The 22,958-nt window shown below is 46.8% G+C and overlaps 1 protein-coding gene across 1 annotated transcript in view; it reads right to left on the reverse strand.

The window, feature by feature from the left end:
• The window catches only part of STARD9 (StAR related lipid transfer domain containing 9), a 192,969-nt gene that overhangs the window by 148,943 nt on the left and 21,068 nt on the right, over nt 1-22,958 (reverse strand). Inside the window, exons 2-3 of the mRNA XM_026651250.2 lie at nt 14,841-14,910; nt 8,663-8,779 (exon numbers count right to left, since the gene is read on the reverse strand). Coding sequence (XP_026507035.1) covers nt 8,663-8,779; nt 14,841-14,910 — 187 coding nt within the window. The remainder of the gene's footprint in view (nt 1-8,662; nt 8,780-14,840; nt 14,911-22,958) is intronic.

Below are 22,958 nucleotides of genomic sequence, written 5' to 3' on the forward strand. Positions count from 1 at the left end.
AAAAAAAAAAAAAAAGGCGGAGTGCAGCGTCCCGACCGAAGATCGATCGGGACGCGGGACAAACACCTAAATATCGGGACGGTCCCGATTTTATCGGGACGTCTGGTCACCCTAAGCCCCGGAGCACCCACGGAGTCGGCGCCTATGGTTCCCACCCCTCCTTCTAAATGGAAAAGCACAAGGCTTAAAATGGATTCCAGAATCATGTGACATGGTCACATGTCCTGTAAGATCCCTAGTCTCCATTCTTCCAGGGCTGGTCAGCACACAGGTATACAGGAAGGCTTGTAAGTAAACAGAGCCATTTACAAACAATTGTCCTAGCTAATGGGAACCATCAAGAGTCCAAGCCAACATTAATGGCCCACACTTTGCATAGTTACAATAGGACTTCAGAGTAATACTTCATATTTCTAGCTTCAGATACAAGAATGATACATTCATACAAATAGGATGAACACACTCAGTAGATTACAAGCTTTGTAATGATACCGTACAAGAAACCTTTTGCATAAAGCATATTCCAGTTACATTATATTTACACTCATAAGCATATTTCCATAAACATATGGAGTGCAATGTCACACCCATAAAAGGAGGTAAGGAAAGAAAAACTGAACTCTGGTTCATATCTATTCCCTCAGCTGCTGGACTAAAAGAACAGGTCATGAATTAAGTAGTCAGGATCACTTATAACTGAAACCAGCAACCCTCTCCTAATATTAGTCTCTGGTTCATCTCAGCTAAGATAATTACTCAGGAGAGCATGGTAGTAATATGCTCTTCTTTCAATGGATAAAAGATTAGTTCTTTTTTAAATTCAGAATGACAATGATGAGCAACCTCGCCATCTTTCGGAAAGGTAAGATAGTTTATAGTCAGAGCACAAGAGTGCAACTCAGGAAAACTGAGTTCTAGTCTCAGATCTGAAGAATAATTACTATTTGAACAGCACCTTGAAAAATAAAAATATAGAGCACTATATTAAAAATAAAATTACATTTAAGAACCACACTTATTTTATGTTTTTAAAAGGCATAAGCACTTGCAGATGTGGTGTCATTTTTCTTTTTGTTAAATGAGTGCATAAAGTATGTTATGTGGCTATTGAGTGTTTTCTCCCTTGTGTCGTTTAACTTCTCTTCAGGTTTATGTATCACATTACAAACAGTATAAGCTATTCACCCCTCAACCAAGGGAGAAAAAACAAAACATATCATACTTTTCCCATCTCTTAAATTAAAAAAAGATGAAGGGAACATTAACACAAACATATTAAGAGTAATAAATATTGTGGTTAAGATTCTACTGTGGATGGCAACTGTTCACAGTTTAACAAATGCAAGTCAGGAAAGGAACACAACTGAGAGTGTTTTTCAAATAACAAGTTTACACTTTCTAGCAACTGTCATCCAAGGTTTTTACAGCACTTTACATAAGCATTATCTAATTAAGGGTATGTCTACATTTGGAGCTTGGAGGGGGCGATTCCTAGCTTGAGGAGACACCGGAGATAGCTTTCATCGAGCTAGCACAGGGGTGGAAAAACTTTTTGGTCTGAGGGTCACATCAGGATATGGAAATTGTATGGCGGGCCATGAATGTTCATGAAATTGGGGGTGGGGTGCAGGAGGGGGTGAGGGCTCCGGCTGGGGGTGCGGGCTCTGGGGTGGATCCAGAAATGAGGAGTTCAGGGTGAGGGAGGGGGCTCCAGGCTGGGGCAGGGGTTGGGGCGTGGGGGAGGGCTCTGGCTGAGGGTGCGGGCTCTGGGATGGGGATGGGGCAGGGCAGGGCCGGCTCTAGGCACCAGTGTTCCAAGCCTGTGCTTGGGGCAGCCCTTTTCAAGGGGCGGCACTCACTCTGGCTTTTTTTTTTTTTTTTTGCTTCAGCGGCAGCAAAAAGCCTGGAGCTGGCCCTGGGCTGGGGATGAGGGGTGCAGGAGAATACTCCAGGCTGGGACCGAGGGGTTCGGAGGATGGGAGGGGGATCAGGACTGGGGCAGGGAGTTAAGGTGCAGGGGTGTGTGTGTGAGGATTCCAGCTGGGGGTGCAGGCTCTGGGATGGGACTGGAGATGAGGGGTTTGGGGTGCAGGAGGGTGCTCCGGGCCAGCACCGAGGGGCTCAGAGGGCAGGAGGGGGATTGGGATGGGGCAGGCTGTTGGGGTATGGGGGGGGGATGAGGGCTTTGCCTGGGGGTACAGGCTCTGGGGTGGGGCCGGGGTACAAGGGGGGGCTCGGGGCGGGGATTGGGGGGTTGGGGGGGCGGGGGGGGGGGGGGGAAATCAGGGCTGGGGCTGAGGACTGGGTCGCAGTGGGGCAGGCTCTGGGCAGTGCATACCTCAAGCACCTCCTGGAAGCATGTCCCAACTCTGGCTCCTACACAGAGGCATGGCCAGGAGGCTCTGTGCGCGCTGCCCTGTCCGCAGGTGCTGCCCCCATAGCTCCCATTGGCCGGGAGCCGCGGGGGCGGCACCTGTGGACAGGACAGTGCACAGAGCCGCCTGGCCACACCTCCGCGTACTACGTAGGAACCGGAGGGGGGTCATGCCGGCTGCTTCCTGGGAGCCGTGCAGAGCGGGGCAAGCCCCTGACTCCACTCCTTGGTGTGAGCTGAGGGCCGGATTAAAAGGTCTGACGAGCCGGACGTTTGACCAACCCTGTGCTAGCATGCTAAAAATAGTAAGCAAGTTACTCACACCTTCTTGTCAACTGTTTGAAATGGGCCACTCTCATTCCCACTACAAAAGTGATTTTTCCTCCCTTGGTATTCTGCTGTTAATTGAATTGTCTCGTTAGACTGACCTCCCACTTGGTAAGGCAACTCCCATCTTTTCATGTGCTGTATATTTATACCTGCTACTGTATTTTCCACTCCATGCATCTGATGAAGTGGGTTCTAGCCCACAAAAGCTTATGCCCAACTAAATTTGTTAGTCTCTAAGCTGCCACAAGGACTCTTCGTTGTTTTTGCTGATACAGACTAACACGGCTACCACTCTGACACCTTAAAATAGAATGTGGCTATGGCAGAACAAGCAGCAGAAGGGGCTAGTCACCTTAAATTCATACCTAGCATCTCTGATGGGAATGCACTTGGGGGAGCTAGCCCCTCCTACAGCTCACGCTATTGCAGCTGCATTCTATTTTTAGCACGCTAGCTCCATGAAAGCTAGCATGAGTACGTCTCCTCACGCTAGGAATCACACACCCCAGATGGAAGTGTAGACACACCTTAAGTCTCTCAAAACCACCTGTGAAGTAAGTAAGGGATACAGGAACATATAATAATATTATGAAGTGTAGCCATCTCTGGAGCACAACACAGCAACTGTTTAATACTACAGAACCTGAAATGAATACCACATACAAGGGTAACTGCAGGAGAAATTTACAGAGGCAGATTATAAATTGAAAGAGTTGGAATTTGGCCTAGATACAGGGATGTATACCCCTACTCTTATCATTGCCATTGGATCTCTATAATGACTAGAAGCTGTTAGGAACTTGTTTTGACATCTCATCCGGAAGACAAGAAGGGACACAGCTTTTTTAGAGACAGTATTCTCAAGAAAGATGCCTGAAGGTAGAGTATTTTCATCATTCAGCTAATAAACCAAGCCCCTGCGATAACAGTTGGCACAACAAGACTTCACTGTAAGGAAATACAGTGATTGCAGGCAAACTTATAAAAGAAAACTTTACTGTATGGCAGTGTTATTTAATTGCTTTAGTAGCTGATAATATCACTAAAATAAGGAAGCTGCTAGGAAACTGAATCTGTATGTACTCAGTGATAGAGTATTGATTTAAAACATGGAATTAAATACAAAGAACTTCATTCAAACAATATTAGGGGTCTGAAACTCACAAAAGCAAGCACATTTCTCCAGCATCCGCTTATGAACTACATATTACATGTGCTATAAAAATCCTAAAACCGTTGAGTAAATTAGTGACAGAAATTCACTCACTGTCCCAAGTCCCTCGGACCACCAACCCATCTTTAAACCCGTTCATTTTGCATTTCCTTGCTGCTGAATACAGTGTTGTTCTTTTAAAAGCCAGACATTCCACTGGCTTGCAAGTGATAATAACAGGTACATGGCGTAGCACCCAATATCCAAGGCCGTCTTTAGGCATATGCAGCATACGCAGCTGCGTAGGGCACCATGAAATTTGCGGCACCAAATTGCCCCAAATTTCAATGTGCCCTAGGCAGCTGCGTGCTGCATATGTGGCAGCATCAGCTCCAGCGACCAGCCCTATGCCTCGGCCTGCAGGGGTGGGGGGGAGGGGGGCCTGCATAGGGCAACCAAATGGCTAGGAACGGCCCTGTCAATATCCATTTAACCCTGGGTATCAGGTACATTCAGTGACTACACAAGGCCACTTTACGGTACATTTTAAACTCTCCTTTATTTGTAATATTGTTTTAGAAGAATGAAGAGTACTTTATTGCCCTAGCCAATGCTGAATTCATGTGGCAAACTTTCATCAGTGGAGATAAAGAGGACATAGTGGGTTGTATTTATCAATGCTTATGCAAAAGCATCCTAGCTGTAAAGCCAACTACATTGATAACAGTTCTACGCAAGAAAATGTTTCTTATTGTATTGTTATAAAGATGAGAGGAAACAGAAGTCAGTGTTCACAGCAAGGCACACAGAAAAGAAGCTCCTTCCCGCCCAATTTAATTGTTGGAGAGGTCACTTTTAAGGGGGGAAAACAACACTGACAAATGAGACATATCTCATCAAATTTTAACTTTTAAAGTAGAAGCAAAGGTCACTTAAAACCCATTTTAGAGAAAAGGGCAGATGTAGAAGACCTTTTGCTTTTACTGCCTCCACACTTCCTCAGCTGCCAAAATGCCCTACTTTGATTACAGATCTTCAGTAGAAACCTTTGACTGGGCTTCTCCTCTTTAGGAGCAGAATGGTAGCTGCCTTCAACACCGAGCCACTCAGGAGAAAGAGTAAGTGGACTCTTAATGGCTTAATTTCCCTATCTGTGGGAAGGCATGTTGGACTGACTCCATCTCCCATTCCATTTGCAAGTAAGGGCAAAGTTTCTTTGCTCAGTGAGCCCACAGATAGACTCCCAACCCCAATTATATTAGGAACTAATATGAGAATATATTAAGAGCACTACATTAAAGCAGCTCTGCCAAGGGTCAGATCTGGGGACTATAACCCAGACAACACCCTATCAGTTCTAAATTCCTTCATATTTAAATCTTTCCCCTAACAATAATTAAAGTGCGGCTCAATTCTGAATAGGGACCTTGTAAAAAGGCATCCTGGATCCTTTGTTTACCATCTATCTATATCAAGTGTTCAATTCAAACATAAAAAGATTAAGAGTCAGATTCTCTGGTGCATTCCTGCCCATCGACAATGCTCTGATAGTGCAAACACCCTGGAAAATAGTGGCATGTAGCCAGCTGACCCAGCTCTTGCTCCACCTCACCACTTAACCCTAATGATTTAGATAAGTACAGTACACTTATAAAGTTTAGACAGTACACTTATAAAGTTTACGGACGATACCAGGAGGGATTGCAGGTGCCAATGATCTGGACAAACTGGAGAAATGGTCTGAAGTAAATAGGATGAAATTTAATAAGGGCAAATGCAAAGTACTCCACTTAGGAAGGAACCTCCAGTTGCACACATACAAAATGGGAAATGACTGCCTAGGAAGGAGTACTGCGGAAAGGGATCTGGGGTCATAGTGAATCACAAGCTAAATATGAGTCAAGAGTGTAACACTGTGGCAAAAAAAGCAAACATCATTCTGGGATGTATTAGCAGGAGTGTTGTAAGCAAGACACAAAAAGTAATTCTTCCGCTTTACTCAGGCCTCACCTGGAATAGTGTGTCCAGTTCTGGGTGCCACATTTCAGGAAAGATGTAGACAAATTGGAGAAAGTCCAGAGAAGGACAACAAAAATTATTAAAGGCCTAGAAAACATGACCTATGAGGTAATAATGAAAAAATTGGGTTTGTTTAGTCTGGAGAACAGAAAACTAAGAGGGGACATAACAGTTTTCAAGCACATAAAAGGTTGTTACAAGGAGGAGGGAGATAAATTGTTCTCCTTAACTTCTGAGGACAAGAAACAATGTGCTTAAATTGCAGCAAGGACAGTTTGGTTGGATATTATGAAAAACTTCCTAGCTGTCAGGGTGGTTAACTTTTGGAATAAATTGCCTAAGGAGGTTGTGCAATCTCTGTCATTGTCTAACCTGCTCTTAAAAATTTCCAAACACATGTCAGGAATGGTCTAGATCAGGGGTTAAATTTAAGGGCTGGGGGGGAAACCTTAGGACTCATGGCTTCAGCCGAAGGGGGAGGGAGGCCTCAGAGCTCCGGACTTCAGCCACCGGGTGGGAGGTGATGGGGCTGTGGGGAGGAGCTGAGAGCTTCAGTCCCGCGGGGTGCTGGGGGTGGAGGGGAGCTCAGGGCTCCAGCCTCACAGGGTGCCAGGGCTGGGGGGAGCTAAGGCTTCTGCCCTGCAGGGTGCTGGGGCTCTGGGCTTTAGACTCACAAGGGCCAGGGCCGGCTCTAGGCACCAGCAAAACAAGCTGGTGCTTGGGGCGGCACATTTTTAGGGGCATGGCCGGCACCAAAATGCCGCCCCTAAAAATGTGCCCCGGCCACCCTAGCTCACCTCCGCTGCTGCCACTCGCGCGCCGCTGCTCGCCCTCCCTCCCAGGCTCTCAAACCTGGGAGGGAGGGGGAGATCCCAAGCGGCAGTGGCGCGAGAAACAGCTGATTCGCGCGCCGCTTCTCCCCCTCCCTCCTAGGCTTGAGAGCCTGGGGGGAGGAGGCAGGGCTGGGGATTTGGGGAAGGGGCGGAGCTGAGGTGGGGCCGGGGGTGGGGTAAGAAAAAAACGGGGGGGGGGCAGCCAAAATTGTTTCTGCTTGGGGCGGCAAAAATCCTAGAGCCGGCCCTGACAAGGGCACCAGGGCTCTGGGCTTCAGCCCCATGGCTATGCTCCCAGCTTCAGCCCCGCTGAGATACCAGGGCTCAGGGCTTCAGCCCCGCATTTCTGGCTTCAGCACCATGGAAGGTGCCGGGCTCAGAACTTTAGCCCCGGTTGGGGAGGGGGGGTCATTGGGGCTCAGGGCACCCTGCAGCTCCACTCCTGGTTTCAGTCCCATGGGGGTGCCAGGGCTTGGGGTGCCGGGCTTCAGCCATGGGGCCCTGTGGCCCCCTGAAAGCAGCTCACGGCCAACCCCTGGTTGAGAACCACTGGTCTAGATAATACTTAGTCCTACCATGAGTGCAGGGGACTGCACTAGATGACCTCTCGAGATCCCTTCCAGTCCTACGATTCTATGATTGTAGCAGGTGGATAGGGAGAATGTTAGAGGCATGGCGCTCTGGCTATCCTTAGCTGGATTACAGTTCTTTGGGGACTACTGCAAGCTGACAAAGGTTAGCACAATCGTCAGGATGCTCTAATTTGGGTTAGAGCTGCCGCCAGCACAGAGCCACCCAGAGAATCAAGGAGCTGCAACGAAATACCCAATAGCCTCCTCCCACCCTGCTGTGCTAGGTTTCTCCTTGGCAGATCCATAATTTTTGTAACTGCCACCTTGCAAATTCAGCATAGACTCAGAGTAAAGCTAGGTACTGTGCACATCATCACCAATAGAACAGGGTTCTGCAGGGCTAATTTGGTCCTCAGTGACACCTGTGTGACTCCATTGTCTGCAACAGGCCTGCACAGGTATAATGATTGGAATTTAGTAAACAATTCTACTGATGGACAAGATCAAATAGATACAGCAACCTGTTAGATGTGTTGGCTCTTCAAGTCTATCAGTAGCAAAGAGCAGTAAAAACATGTTTTAATCACTACTGTCAGCAGATAGCACTGAATGCACACAGATAGGATATGTCTGGAGAAAGTAGGGGCTGTTTTCCCATAATTACTTGTAATTTTACAAGAACTTCTGGGTTACTGAAAAAAAGAAAGTGAACCTTATCATTTTTGGGTTTTTTGAATACACATATCCCTATGACCTTTGTATTTAGCAAACAAATCTTGGACTATCAAGCTAGGAAGAGTGTTGGTTGGTATGAGAGATTTCTGATTCTCTAATTAAAAGCTCAGAGTTAATCTGGTATTGTTCAGAACAATGTGGTGTTAACATTGAAGTTTAATGCTGCCATTTAAAATGTCACTTCATTGCTGATAGTTTCAGTAGAAACATCGAGCTACTCTGATTCTGTGGACTAAGTTTGGGATTGTGGTCAGCACTTATATAGAGTACCATCATTTTCTCCCTCCAGAATCTGACCCCCAATTATTTTTCATTGCTTTAACTGGAGTCCCTCAGGCTTCTTGGCTTTTCAGATCATGAGCGCTTATCAGAAAGCTGATGACACAGTCAAAGTGAGGTCTATCAACTAGTACAAAGAGTACTCCAGTACTTTTATTTTAAATTAAGGACTGTGATGTTACCACAGTGGGGATACAGTATGGATATATCATCAACAAGATAAGAAAAAGATGGTCCTAGGAAAAATAAATCAAATACTAGAATCTCAAACTTGGTTACTGAGGGTTTATATCCTCCCCACCTTCTCACCAAACACAATAATAAAGGACAAAACAGGACACACACGGAGAATTGAAACATTACTCACCACTTCCTGAGATGCATATTTAGGATCTTCAGGATCAACTGACCAATAGCAGAAATCAAAGCCAAAAGCCACAATCTTCTCTCTTGTGTCCCATGGACCCTCAAGCCTATTGTCTACCTGAATAGGGGGGAAGATAGAAAGAGCACTTGAATTTGAGGATTACCAAAGAGCATCATTTTAAAAGTTTGTCCAGGATATACTTTTCCTCTTCTCACAACACAAATATTCATGGCTCCAAGTTCATACTGTTTTCATTTTTTGCACAAAAGTCAAAGAAAAAATATGGATGGATCCATCACAAAGCTGCTAGGGTAAAACTTTCACTGAGCAGTTCATTCACCACTTCTCTCCTACTTCAAAAAAAGTACAATGCACTTAAGAGTTTTCCATCCAACGATCTCCAAGCATTTTACAAGCATTACTGAGTTAATCCTCAACATCCATTTTAGGTGGGAAAGCATTATCCCCATTTTACAGATGGAGAAACTGAATCCCAGAGGTTAAATGACTATGTTTATGGTAGAGCCAGAAATATGAACCACACCTCCCAACTCCTAGTATTACGCTTTAACCACAAGTCTGTTATCTACTCTCCTTCTGTACCTTGTTGTATTAACAGTTTATCAGTTCTCCTCCCTCAGTGTGTTATGGATTACAAAGAGCCCATAGCAAATCCTGAGTTTTGATTAACCAGTAATCATGACCAAACCCTCCAGACATAGCTTAGGTTGGAGCTACTTCTTTTCGTTACTCAAGTATTTCACTTAGGATATAAGTTTTCACTAAAAATGTAGCTTGGGTGACTGGCATTCAGGTATGAGCACCTAAATTAGCCTAGCCCACGTGTGAGTAGCCACACTGCAAAGCCATACCTGAATTACTACAACCTCACTAGTGCTACACTCATCTGTATGTGTCATTAGGATTTGTAGGGGCATATCCCATGGCTCTTTTGGGCTGCAGTAAGCTGAGCTTCTCTACAATTCTTTCATATTAAGTTGTAGAAGAACCTGTCTGTCCCTTCTAGGCACACATGGGGAATTTTGGGAAGGCACTGGAGGACTATCAACTCTTGAGTGGTTTAGCTTAGAGTCCTCACTACAAAGTTTTAATCCATACCCACAGACATGCCAATTAGTCCAGGTTGAAAGCACCACTAAATACAGGTGAGAATTTTGTGTGTAGACAGGAAGGGAGTTGGGGAAGGCTAACTCTGCAGTGAAGACATACCCAATATTGGTCTATACAGCTCTAGTTTAAACAGCCATCAGTTAATCAGAACAAAATTTCCCAGTGCTACTTTATAATGTACATAATTTCTAAAAATATATACATACAAATTTTAACCTTGTTCATGGTTTCAGCTTTCATCACTGATTCTAAGAAGTCTGATGCCATACATTAAATTAATCTGTGCAAAGAATGGGATAACACCCTACTGGAATTTTTTAATCTGTTTTTAAACACACTTCCCTCCCCTCGGGGAGAGTTTGGAGGTGGGGTCAGTCTCTTGATATTAGAAAAAGCTGTTTAAAGGATTTAGTAAAGTTTCATTAAAGAGTCAATGACACTACTCCTGTGAATAAGGACTGCAGAATCAGGTCTAATATTTATGATTGTAAACGTTTAAGGGCAGGAGCTTGTATTTTTATTTGAGCTGCGAAGTGCCATGTATGCCTATGGCTTTGTAAAAATAATCATTTTCATAAAAGGTGACTCAAGAAGTTAAGGAAATCAAACGGATCTTGCCACACAAGTCGTCATTTGATTCCAAACAAGATGCTGTATCTGTTTGCACCCAGCAAGTGGGCAAGGCACTTTCCAAAAACCCAAACAACACTTCCCCTTCCCAAATCAAAGGAGGAAACCTTGAGTCACACATGAGCCAGAAATAGCTGGATCCATATGTAACACTGACATTAACAGCAACAGAATTAGCAATCTTGACATCTGGCAATAGCATAAGTAGAAAAGAAAATAGTTAAATTCACTATTAATTAGAACACTAAATATCGCATTAACAAACCACTTAGCCACTATTGCTGAAAAATGGTGATGATAACACTTAGCTACCTTTAAGATCTATGAATGAAAAGCACTGTAAATGCTAAGTATTATCATAATTTATGGAGATTACTGGGGAAATTGTTAAACAAGCCCATCTAAAAGAGCCTCTTTGCTAACAGCAGTTTTGCTGCTGTGTGTGGGGGGGGGGGGGGACGGACCTGTACATTTATCCTTAAATGAAAAAGGACCTCACGTATGGAGAAACTCACATGATTCTAAATTAGTCATGTTGAATTAACTCCAACTGATGTTTCCTTTGGCTAGTGTTAAAATGTAAGCTAGTCTATTGATCAGTTAATTCAAAAGGATTATCTTCTATAAATGAGGTTTATTCAGAAGCCTTATAAGTGAAGTAACCCAAAAGAGAACTCTCCACTGTTTTCTGCAGTAGCTGATTGTGGCTAACTAGGAGCCCTGACTGCCTATTGCAACAAGATAAAATGAATACGGCACTTTATCTCTGAAAATTCAGTTTTATAATCAAAGTGACAGGCTACAAAAGAAATCTCTATTAATGTAAAGGTTTCAGCTACACAGTTTGTGCACTGGTATAACTATTTTCATTAGGGGTACGTTGGGTTTTGGTTTTTTTTCAAACCTAATTATACTGGTACAACCCTAGTGTAGAAATGGTTATGCTGCTGTATATGCCTTATATGCCTATAGCTAGCCTTATTCTCTTCCTGTACAGGAATAGCTTGCTGGCATAAAGCACTTTTATACTGATAACTGTATCCATATTGGGGGTTGTACCACTTTAACATACTGGTATATTTACAAGCAGTGAAACTTTGGTATGTAGACAAGGCAACGCCTCTCCCTTCATAAAACTTAATAGTCTTGAAATACCAAACAAAATATAAACAGGTCAGCTCTTATGGCTCCAGAACTCCCTGCCAGACTTCTGCTAAGCAAGCCCCTCCATCCCTCTGTTCCTAAGCAAAGTACTTCTTTCATGGCTCTCTCTCAAAAGGTCAGTCTAACTAGGTTCAGTTGCACATCTGAAGCCTACAGATGGCTTCTTCCTAGTTACTATCATTTCAGGGAGGGACTCCCAGATGGGCCTGATAAATCCAAGCAGTGAATCTAGACTAGGTTAATCCCCACAACACTATCCTGATTGTCAGAGACTCCCCCAAGAAGGCAAAGGGGACAGAAGGCATGATGGCTGGGGAGAAAAGGGACCATCGGAACAACCCACCACACAAGTGAGGCACGTGGTGAGGAAACTCCCATTTTTCTTGCATGCTTGAGAAAGGGCTGAGCACCTGCATGCTGCACATCCGTCCTCTTTCGGTTGTTTCAAATTGGGCACACAAACTCTCTAGTCACTTCTAGAAATCCTGGCCTAGTAGCTTAATCTGACTGCTGTGATATTTACTGTCTGATCTGTAGCATATTTTCTGCCTTCAAAAGATATTCTTCTCATATCACCAGATAATTCTGTACCAGAGAAGTTGTTTACATGGATTACTATGAGTGCACATGGTAAGCTTTAAGGCCATTTCTGCCTTTTCTCTGACACACAGAAATACACACAACATATACACAGAAAACCTCTCTAAAATGACCTAATATTAAATATACTGATTGTTAACTATGCTGTAGCCTAGCTGAACATTATAACCTGCTAAACTTTTCATCCATTTTACGATCTATCTATGCTCTAGGCTTATTCCAGAGGAATCCTTTCGCTAAGACTCTTGTGACACACACTTCAGGTCCTTCTTGAAGATGGAACTGTAAGGAGACTTTGGAATATCTTTGATGCATATAACCATTAGTAAAACAATTAAAATGCAAAAAACTACCAAGAACCACCTAGTCTCTGCAAACTCCTCAACATTTCTGTCATCTTATTGTGACCTCAGATTTGCTCTGTCCATACATTTACTTTAATTACCTAATGAAATTACCAGTATAATTTCTCATTTATTTTCAAATGGGCATGACGAAGGGAACCAAATCTTTATAAGGTACCAGAAGCTCTATTGTTGAAACAAATGTTAGACTACTGACATTAGCTCAATTTGCTTCAATTCTTGGTCTGTGTGTCCCTAGGTAAGTAGATCAGGAAATCTTAATCTGACCTTATTTATTTTAGAGGGTAGAGGAGCAATGGTTATTCAAATATTTAAATTAGAATTACAGTCCTACTGTCTTCTCCTATGTCAGTTTTAGGTGCAACGCTTTAAAGTGCTGAAAAAGGAAATACTTCCATTGGTCCCTAGGCCCTAATCATGCAAACTGTTCCACATGGGGAGAGCCCTGCACCAGCACAGAGCCAAACTGACTCAAGGTTGGCCCACACGGAACAATTTACAGGATTGGGGCCATAATATTATACATGAAGAAGAAAGGAATTATGCAGCAGGTGAGCAGTACCTTCCCCCTTCACACCTGCGAGAAAGAAGAAAAAAGCATCTCTGGCATTGCTGAGCACTATCAACTGCTATCCTAACAGGACAGAGCCCACATTACCAGCCAGAACAAGAGGGTAAAAGGCACAAGTCTATTCATCTTATCTGTGCCAAGCTTCCTCCTAAGAAATTTAAAATACTAATTCTCTTGAACAAGTCATCTAAAATAATTGGGCTGACATGCAGATATAAACAAAAAAGAAAGCAAGAAATAAAGAAAACATGAGTCCTTTAGAATTCCCACAGTTATCTAGACTATTCTACATTTCATTCATTTGCCTTTTGAAGCGGAAAGAGCATGGAAACACAGACTTTGGTCCCATTTTACTAATTTACTGAGTAGCATAGCAGCATTAAAGAGCCTCAGTGTCTTAAACACAGCTCTGGTTCTCATGTCCCATGCAGGTAGCCTCCAAGAATCCCAAAGGGAAAGGAAGGAGGGTGCAGTAAGTCAATTCTCAGTGTTCCCAGTCACCCATCAAAGCCTTAACTGTGGCTGAATACATTTTGCTCAATTTCACACATTAGTTGCAATTGCATCTGACTGCAAATGGTGGGAGAAAGGAGAAAAGGAAAGAGAGAAACTTATCCAGATGTTTGGGATTTTGTGATTATCTTACTGTTACTAACAATTTACTGACAGCCTTGAACGATGGCATGCAGCCACAGTACTGAGGCTTTGATAGATACAGAAAACAGAAAGTAAGAGAAGCACAGCTAGATGTTCTTTGTTTATCTTACAAAAAACACAGATGTTCATGGCAATTCTAAAACAACTCAGTATCTGTGTCAATTAACGATTCTTTCTTAATATTTCCTTCCTGTTTTATTTTTAAGCTTGCTTTTTGGATGATCCAATGGCCAAATAAAAATACAGCTATACATTCCCACAGAATTTCATCATTATTCTAGAACAAGGGTGGGCAAACTACTGTCCGCGGGCCGGATCGGCCATTTTAAGCCTGCCTGTGAGCTCCAGCCGGGACACCAGGTGGGGGGCCGTACCACGCAGCTTGGCCCCCCTCCGGCACTCCAGCCGGGGCACCAGGTCAGGGGCTGCACCATGCGGCATGGCCCCGCTCTGGCGCTCCAGCCGCGGCTCCGGGTCGGGGGCCGTACCACGTGGCTCCCGGAAGTCGTGGCATGGCCCCATTCCATGGGTCGAGGCCACTCCATGCGTAGGGGCCGGGGAAGGGACATGCCACTGCTACTGGGAGCTGCTTGAGGTAAGCGCTGCTCGGAGCCTGCACCTCTGAGTCTCTCCCCATGGCCCAACCCCCGGCCCCAGCCCGATCCCCCTCCCGCTCTCCAAACCCCTTGATCCCAGCCCGGAGCACCCTCCTGCATCCCAAACCTCTCATCCCCAGCCCCACCCCAGAGCCCACACCCCCAGCCAGAACCTGCACCGCTTCCCGCACCCCTGCCCCAGGCCTGATCCCCCTCTGAACCCCTCAGTCCCAGCCCAGAGCACCCTCCTACACCCCAAACTTCTCATCCCCAGCCCCACCCCAGAGCCCACACCCCCAATCAGAACCCTCACCCCCTCCCACACCCTAACCCCAATTTTGTGAGCATTCATGGCCCGCCATACAATTTCTATTCCCCAATGTGGCCCTCAGGCCAAAAAGTTTGCCCACCCCTGTTCTAGAACCATCAGAGTTTGAGAAGCAGAAGAAACAAATCAAACTTACCTTTATGTTTCTGACTTTTGCCACTTTTTCATCAACTTCTACAATTATTCTTCCCCCTTCTGCATTCTCTCTGGAAACAGATTTAAAAATTCAGTTAAAATATGAAAAAGACTAAATTGTAGTAGAGCAAGCCCATAAATCTAATATTTAATACAAAATCTTAAGAGCAACTTGTATGATTAATTCTAACACTGACAGACAATCCAGTTTATAAAAACTCCCTCAAGGCAGCAAGAAATGTTTGTAGCTCTGTAGTCTAGTGTCTTTACAGTCAGAAAAAGTAGCAAAGAGCACCAGACTCATGAAAAAGTTTCAGCATAAATCTTAAAAACCACAACTAAGGAAATAAGTATTTTACACTGTTTGGAATTTAGTTCACTTCCATTTTTTTTAAAAGTGACAATACACAGCTCACATAACTGGACGGTTACTAGAAAAAGAGAACCTTACTTTAGAAGCAAAAAAGTTGATAAATTTAATATTTTTTGTTTTTAAATTATAAGCAGGCACTTCATATAACTGCTGAAAGATCCACTGAAAAATGCAGTCAAGTATCAATACATTGAAAGTTTTATGGCCAGAGTATCTGTAGATCAGATGTTCTTATAAAAGTTGATCCAACAGTATTTTGAGAGAGTTATTGTGCTGTTTTATTTTTACCGTACAATCCCAAGTTGACAGCTGTGTCCAAAAGGTCATTTACATTACATTTCAGGACTTTTTTGTTTCACGGGTTAGGATGCTTCATCAGGGAGAAACATTTTAAATTGCTAGGGGTCAAACACAGCTGTTTGATACTCAAGGAAAACTCCCATTCACTTCAATGGGAGTTGTGTTCAAGTACAGCCAACTTCTGCCATCCTTAAGTTACTACTACTGTAGAATTAAAAAAGTTGTGGGGTTAGAGCGAAATCACTATTTCTATGCACCTAGTAGGATTACTAGTTGAAGCTAAGGAAGTTTTTTCAGACCCCACGTTTCAGGCACTTCTAAAAAAGTCAGACTGTGCATGATTTCTCATGTTTGTTCACATAAGAACGGCCATACTGGGTCAGACCAAAGATCCATCCAGCCCAGTGTGCTGTCTACCGACAGTGGCCAATGCCAAGTGCCCCAGAGGGAGTGAACCTAACAGGTAACGATCAAGTGATCTCTCTCCTGCCATCCATCTCCATCCTCTGACAAACAGAGGCTAGGGACACCATTCCTTACCCTTCCTGACTTAACCTCCATGAAGTTATCTAGTTCTCTTTTAAACCCTGTTATAGTCCTAGCCTTCACAACCTCCTCAAGCAAGGAGTTCCACAGGTTGACTGCGCTGTGTGAAGAAGAACTTCCTTTTATTTGTTTTAAACCTGCTGCCCATTAATTTCATTTGGTGGCCCCTAGTTCTTATATTATGGGAACAAGTAAATAACTTTTCCTTATTCACTTTCTCCACACCACTTATGATTTTATATACCTCTATCATATCCCCCCCTTAGTCTCCTCTTTTCCAAGCTGAAAAATCCTAGCCTCTTTAATCTCTCCTCATATGGGACCCGTTCCAAACCCCTAATCATTTTAGTTGCCCTTTTCTGAACTTTTTCTAATGCCTGTATATCTTTTTTGAGATGAGGAGACCACATCTGTACGCAGTATTCAGGATGTGGGCGTACCATGGATTTATATAAGGGCAATAAGATATTCTCCATCTTATTCTCTATCCCTTTTTTAATGATTCCTGACATCCTGTTTGCTTTTTTGACTGCCGCTGCACACCGCATGGACGTCTTCAGAGAACTATCCACGATGACACCAAGATCTCTTTCCTGATTAGTTGTAGCTAAATTAGCCCCCAGCATAGTGTATGTATAGTTGGGGTTATTTTTTCCAATGTGCATTACTTTACATTTATCCACATTAAATTTCATTTACCATTTTGTTGCCCAATCACTTAGTTTTGTGAGATCTTTTTGAAGTTCTTCACAGTCTGCTTTGGTCTTAACTATCTTGAGCAGTTTAGTATCATCTGCAAACTTTGCCACCTCACTGTTTACCCCTTTCACAGTTCAGAGGTAGGGTATTGCGGAGGTGAGGGGGTTCTGTTTTGTTTGCAACATTCCAGACAGCCATTTTAAAGATATTAGAATGTGAAAAATAAAACTGCAATTATTCTACATGAAAACTGAATTTCTGCAACTACATCCTCCAACAAGCTGTTATTAAAGTGCCAATAGGCCGGCCCCGGCCTCTCCGTGCAGAGAGAAGCCGTCACAGTCGCTAGGTGGTGATCTGAGAACGGGGCCGGCCGGATGCTGGAGGAGTGGGCCCATGAAAGGTGGCAGCGTGAGAAGTAAATGCGGTCCAACCGGGAGTGGCGTGACCGATGGGCCTCCACCCAGACGAAGGTGAACGTCGAGACATCGTCCGGGTGGTGGTCGTGCCAGACGTCCACCAGGGAGTGACGGTTGACAATCTTCTGGAGGACGTCCGCGGTGGCTGGGTACTGCTCGGTCCCCGAGCGGTCCCGCTCCTCGCGGGTGGTGTTAAAGCCCCCACCCAGGACCAGGCACTCGCAAGGATCCAAAGAGCCGAGGAAGGCGGACGCCTGCTGATAAAAGCACAGCCGCTCCGGGCCCGATGTCGGAGTGTAAACGTTGATGAGGTTGACCACTAGCCCCTCCAGATGAACCCAGAGGTGCAGCAGGCGACCCAGCACAGCCTTGGCGACCCCCAGCACCTCGGGCCGTATGTGCCCGCCTGAGACCCCGGCTCAGTGGGGGGCGGCGGAGGGAAAATAGCAGCCCCTAGGGGGTCGGGACAGAGGAACACGAAGGCCGCTCCCTGGGGGTCATCCTCCAGGAAGGGGAAGGAGACAGCCCCAGGGGAGGCAATAGCAGCACGGGAGGTGGAGGGGAGGGGGCCGGGGTCGGCATCAGGGGCAGGGCAGGGGTCTGGAGCAGGGTTGGGGAGAGGGGCAGAGTTGGAACCGGGGGCCATGCCAGCCAAGCTACCGGGGAGTGGCACCTCTCGGTCAGGCTCAGGGGTCCATGGAGTGGGAAAGGGGCCCTCGACGATACCGGGCTTACGCTCCAAGGCGAGTGTTGTGGCCACGGCGTCGATAGGTGGGGAAGCAGCAGTGGGGTCCCCACCCGGGAAGGAGGTCGGCTACCCCGCATCAACGAGGGATGCCCCTGATGACTGAAGTCCCAGCTGCGTGGCACTGGCCGTCACCTCAATAGGCTTGGCGGCCTTTAGCAGGATGCCATCTGCGGCCGAGCCGGTGGAAGAGTCCAGGGGTTCCTCGGTGGCGGGAGCAGAAGCAGCAGTTAGGTGGAGAGAGCATGGGGAAGGGGGGGCCGGGATAAGGTCGCCCAGATCGAGGCCCGCTGGCAGAGGGTCGTCCTCCCCCTGGGTGACTGGGGTCAGACCCAGGGCCTCGATCTCCTCAAAGATGGAGGGGAAATCACCACCCACCACACCGGGGACCTCCTCACCGGTGCCCGAAGCGACTCTCGCCTTGGAGCATGCAGGGAATTCAGGTGGCAAGGGGGTGGGAGGGGCTCCATCGGGGGTCACCCCAGGGAGGGACTCTGGAGGAGGGGCAGTGCTACCCTCCATTGCTGCCACGTCATCCCCAGCCACCTCTGGCGGCTGGGATTCACCTGGGGGCAAGGCAGATGGCTCGATGTTGGTGGCCCCCTTCCTGGTCTTTCCAGGGGCCTCCACATCAGACAGGAGGAGCGAAGCTCGAGCCTTCCGCTTGCCCCACTTCCCCTGTACTTGGACCCAGCCCTCCATGGCATCATCTGTGGGCTGGTGGACAGGGGTCGGGCTGGGGGGCAAGGGCTGTGGCACTGGAGCTCGGGGAGGTAGTGGTGGAACAGCATGGGGGAGGGAAGATTCGCCCTGGGGCAGGTCCTTTCCCACACCCAGCGTAATCCCGCTGCACCCTCCTCCATAGGCCCCGCCAGATTACATGCAGTGGAGTGGGGCTCTCCCACTCGTTTGGGCACGCTGGGGGAGGTGCCCCCAGCACCTGAGCGGGAGCAGTGGTGGGCTGGGGAGGAAGAGGGGTGGCTCCGGGCGCTGGGCAGCCAGCGATGACGGGGCCAGCATCCTGTTGGGGCTTAGGGGTCCCACACCTTGTCACAGGGAGGAAGACAGAAAAGCTACACAAACTATGCTTAGACCAGGAGTTCCTCAGTTTCTCTACATGTGTTTGTATTGTGCCTAGGACAATGGGACCCTGATCCTGACTGGGCACTGCTGCAATATAAATATGTAATCAAAATAATAATTACCAGTAATAAGTGAAATTCACTGTTCCCATTCCACATGGGTTGTATATAGCCCTAAGAACAGACAAATTCTCTAGTAAACTGAAACTCGTGACATACTCTCCGGTACCAAAGCAACGCTGTTTAGATAAAGCAGAAGTGATTTTATTCTCTTTCCAAATAAAGAGACTCTTCAAACTACAGTAAAGTATAAGAAAACAAAGAAAACAGGACAAAGGAGAAAATTTAAAACTAAAGCAGATTGCATTTACATAAAGTAGTGCCTTTCATTCGTGAGTAATTATCCCCATTCCACAGATGAAGAAACTGAAGTACAAATGGGTTAAGCAACTTTGTCCAAAGTCACATGGCAAGTCATTTGCAATCAGGAATAGAACCCAAATTCCTTTAACTCTAAATCCTATTCTCTACCCACCACACAGTCTAATCCTGTAAACATTTGCTAGATGATATGCTTCTATTTAGGCATAAGCTGATGAACATTGTTAAAGGAAGCATGCCTTAGTAGCTGAAGTATGGGAGGAACAAGCAAGAGATCTATGTCACAACCTTGGACAAATCATTTCACTTCTCTATGCCTCAGTTTTTTCTCTTATCTATAAACTGAGACCTAACACACAAGGATTGCAACTCAATGTTTGTAAAGACTTTTCTGATCATTGGAGGAAAGGTAATACATGGAAGTACAAAAATACTATTAATATGAAAGTTTCTAAATGATTTTTTAAAACATTCTTTATATTTGCACTTTAAGGGCCATAGTTTAACTATTCTTGTGCAGTCATTCAGGGAAGTGATAGTTGGGGGCACAGGGAGCCTCCCACACTTTGCAAACCAAGCAGCCAGAAACCTGCACCTTATGCTCTCTGAGCACAAGAAAATGTGGGGAGACGAGCATCTCACAGCATCAGAGACACTAGAAACCCCAGAGAGGGCAGCAAGGGGCTCACATCACTTTCTCTTCACCACTCACTAGCCCAGTTCACCCTCTTTAAAAGGTGCAACAGTCAGGGCCGGCTCTAGGTTTTTTGCCGCCCCAAGCAAAAAAATTTTGGCTGCCCCCCGTCCCAGCCCTGGGCTCCTCGCCGCACCCCCCTACTGCCCCAGCCCTGGGCTCTCCCCACCCACCCACCCACACGCCCTGCCGCCCCAGCCCTGGGCTCTCCCCCCCCCCACCTGCACCCTCCTTCCGCCGCAACCCTGGGTCACTGGTAACTCGCTCCCACGGCAGGTCATTCAGCAGGAATTTTAGATGTGCACAGAACACAGACAGGATTGGTTCCCATGTGATTACAGAACTGCAGTAAAGTGGAACAATTTTCAGCTTGTGTGATTGGAGGATATCTGGATGCATATTATAAGACTGTCCTACATAAATGAGGAAAAGTTGAGGTGCCTTTATTATTCTTTTCTTCCACTCTTTCTTTCTATGGGGAATTTGCCAATGCAATATCACTGTCTTCCTTTTAAACAAACAAACAAACAAAAAGGCAATGGCTGTTGAAAATAGCAATTCCAGTCCTAATAACCACTGGGAAGCATTTCTTGCTCAATTTATTCTACTTTTTCTACAGCAAGTTACAGTGGATCAGTACATTTGATTTGGGAGAAATGAAGTAACAGCTGGCCAAACTGAGCTTGAGCACTCCTGAATTTTGAGGTGTTCAAATCTGGAAGGCAGGTGCTGGGGGGGGGGAAGGGGGCTGTGGTTCCGCGGGGGAGCACGGCAGCATGTATGCAGCAGTGTGTCTGGCGTTGCGCGGAGCCAGACATGCTGGTCTGAGTGGCACGGTAAGAGGCTGGGGGGTTGGATGGGGCGGAGGTTTGGGGGGGCAGTCAGGGGCAGAGAGAAGGGGGGGTTAGATGGGTCAGGGTTGGGGGGACAGGCAGCAGTTGGATAGGCATTGGAGTCCCAGGGGTTTGTCAGGGGACAGGTAGGGGGTGGGGTCCTAGGGGGAAGTTGGGGCAGTTTCAGGAGGGGGCAGTTGGGGACAAGGACCAGTGGGGCTTAGATAGGCCGTGGGGTCCTGGGGGGCAGTTGGGGCAGGAGTCCCGGGAGGGGGTGATCAGGGGGGTTGGATGGGTTGGGGTTTCTGGGGGGGGCAGTCAGAGGGAGTGGATGGTGGCTGGGTGGGGCTACCCTTCCTCCCTGTGGAGTGTCCTGTTTTTTTAATGTTAGAATATGGTATCCCTACCCTTCAGAGTGCAGCTCTCCATTCATAGCAAGCTGCAGCATGAGGTCTCAGCTACCTCACTCCCTCCCCTTCTTTCCTGTTGGTAGTGGCCAAGGGAATGCTGGGAAATGTAGTTCTTTCCCTGCTCCAGGGCAGGCTCTATAGGCAGGGAGCTAACCAAGGAACTACAGCTCCCAGGGCCCCCTGTTGGTTCTCAGCTCCTATGCTGGATTCCTGCCGCCCCTGCAAATGGGCTGCCCCAAGCACGTGCTTGCTTTGCTGGTGCCTAGAGCCGCCCCTGGCAACAGTTGCATTGACTGCACATGCTCCCCCAGCACTCTGTCGGGGGGGAAAGCCTCTGGGAACTGTTGCAGGGCCCTTCTAACACAGATGCAGCCTATGAAAATCATCTTCCAGCACCAAGTAGTCTGGAGGCACCTTAAAGACTAACAGATTTATTTGGGCATAAGCTTTTGTAGGTAAAAACCTCACTTTTAGGAGACAAACTGAAAAAAAAACCCAGCTACCTCTATATTTTAAGTTTACAGTTGATTTTTTAAAATCAGCTTAATAGGCTAAAAGTATTATAGTTCATTTGAGGGAGGGAAATAACTTTAAAAATGTTTAGATACAGAAGATTGCACTACAAAACAAAGCAACCTGAGTAGTAAGCGTGTGCTTGAGATCGGCGCTTTCAATATAAACATACCATGTCAAATAAAACCATACAACATGGAATATATTAATTACAGTTAGAACTGTTTACATAAAACTCTGATTCAAGTCTAATTGCCATCTGTCAGCCCAGGAGTGGGCAAACTACGGCGTGCAGGCCACGTTCGGCCAGTCAGACCTTTTAATCTGGCCCTCAGCTCCCGCTGGGGAGTGGGGTTGGGGGTTTGCCCCGCTCTGCGCGGCTCCCAAGAAGCAGACGGCATGACCCCACTCCGGAGCCTATGTAGTACGCAGAGGTGCGGCCAAGCGGCTCTGCGCGCTGCCCCGTCCGCAGGCGCCACCCCCGCGGCTCCCGGCCAATGGAAGCTGTAGGGGCGGCACCTGTGGACAAGGCAGCGCGCGCAGAGCCGCCTAGCAGCGCCTCTGTGTAGGAGCCAGAGGTGGAACATGCTTCCAGGACCTGCTTGAGGCAAGTGCCGCCTAGAGCCTGCACCCCTGAGTCCTCCTCCGCACCCCAATCCCCTGCCCAAGCCCTGATCCTCCTGCCCTCTGAACCCCTCGATCCCAGCCCGGAGCCCCCTCTTGTACCCAAACCCCTCATCCCCGGCCCCACCCCAGAGCCCACACCCCCAGCCAGAACCTTCACCCCCCCCGTGCCCCAAGAGCCTGCCCCATCTCTGATCCCCCTCCCACCCTCCAAACCCCTCGGTCCCAGCCTGGAGCACACTCCTGCACCCCAAACCCTTCATCCCCAGCCCCACCCCAGAGCCTGCACCCCCAGCCGGAGCCCTCACCCCCCAACCCCTTGCCCCAGCCCGGAGCCCTCTCCCGCACCCTGAACTCCTCATTTCTGGCCCCACCTCAGAGCCCTCACCCCCTCCCGCACCCCTACCCCAAATTTCATGAACATTCATGGCCCGCCATACAGTTTCCATACCCTGATGTGGCCCTCAGGCCAAAGAGTTTGCCCACCCCAGGGTCAGACC

This window comes from Terrapene carolina, unplaced genomic scaffold (genome assembly GCF_002925995.2).
Source record: "Terrapene carolina triunguis isolate 2854851 unplaced genomic scaffold, T_m_triunguis-2.0 Scaffold96, whole genome shotgun sequence".
Taxonomy (NCBI): Eukaryota; Metazoa; Chordata; order Testudines; family Emydidae; genus Terrapene; species Terrapene triunguis.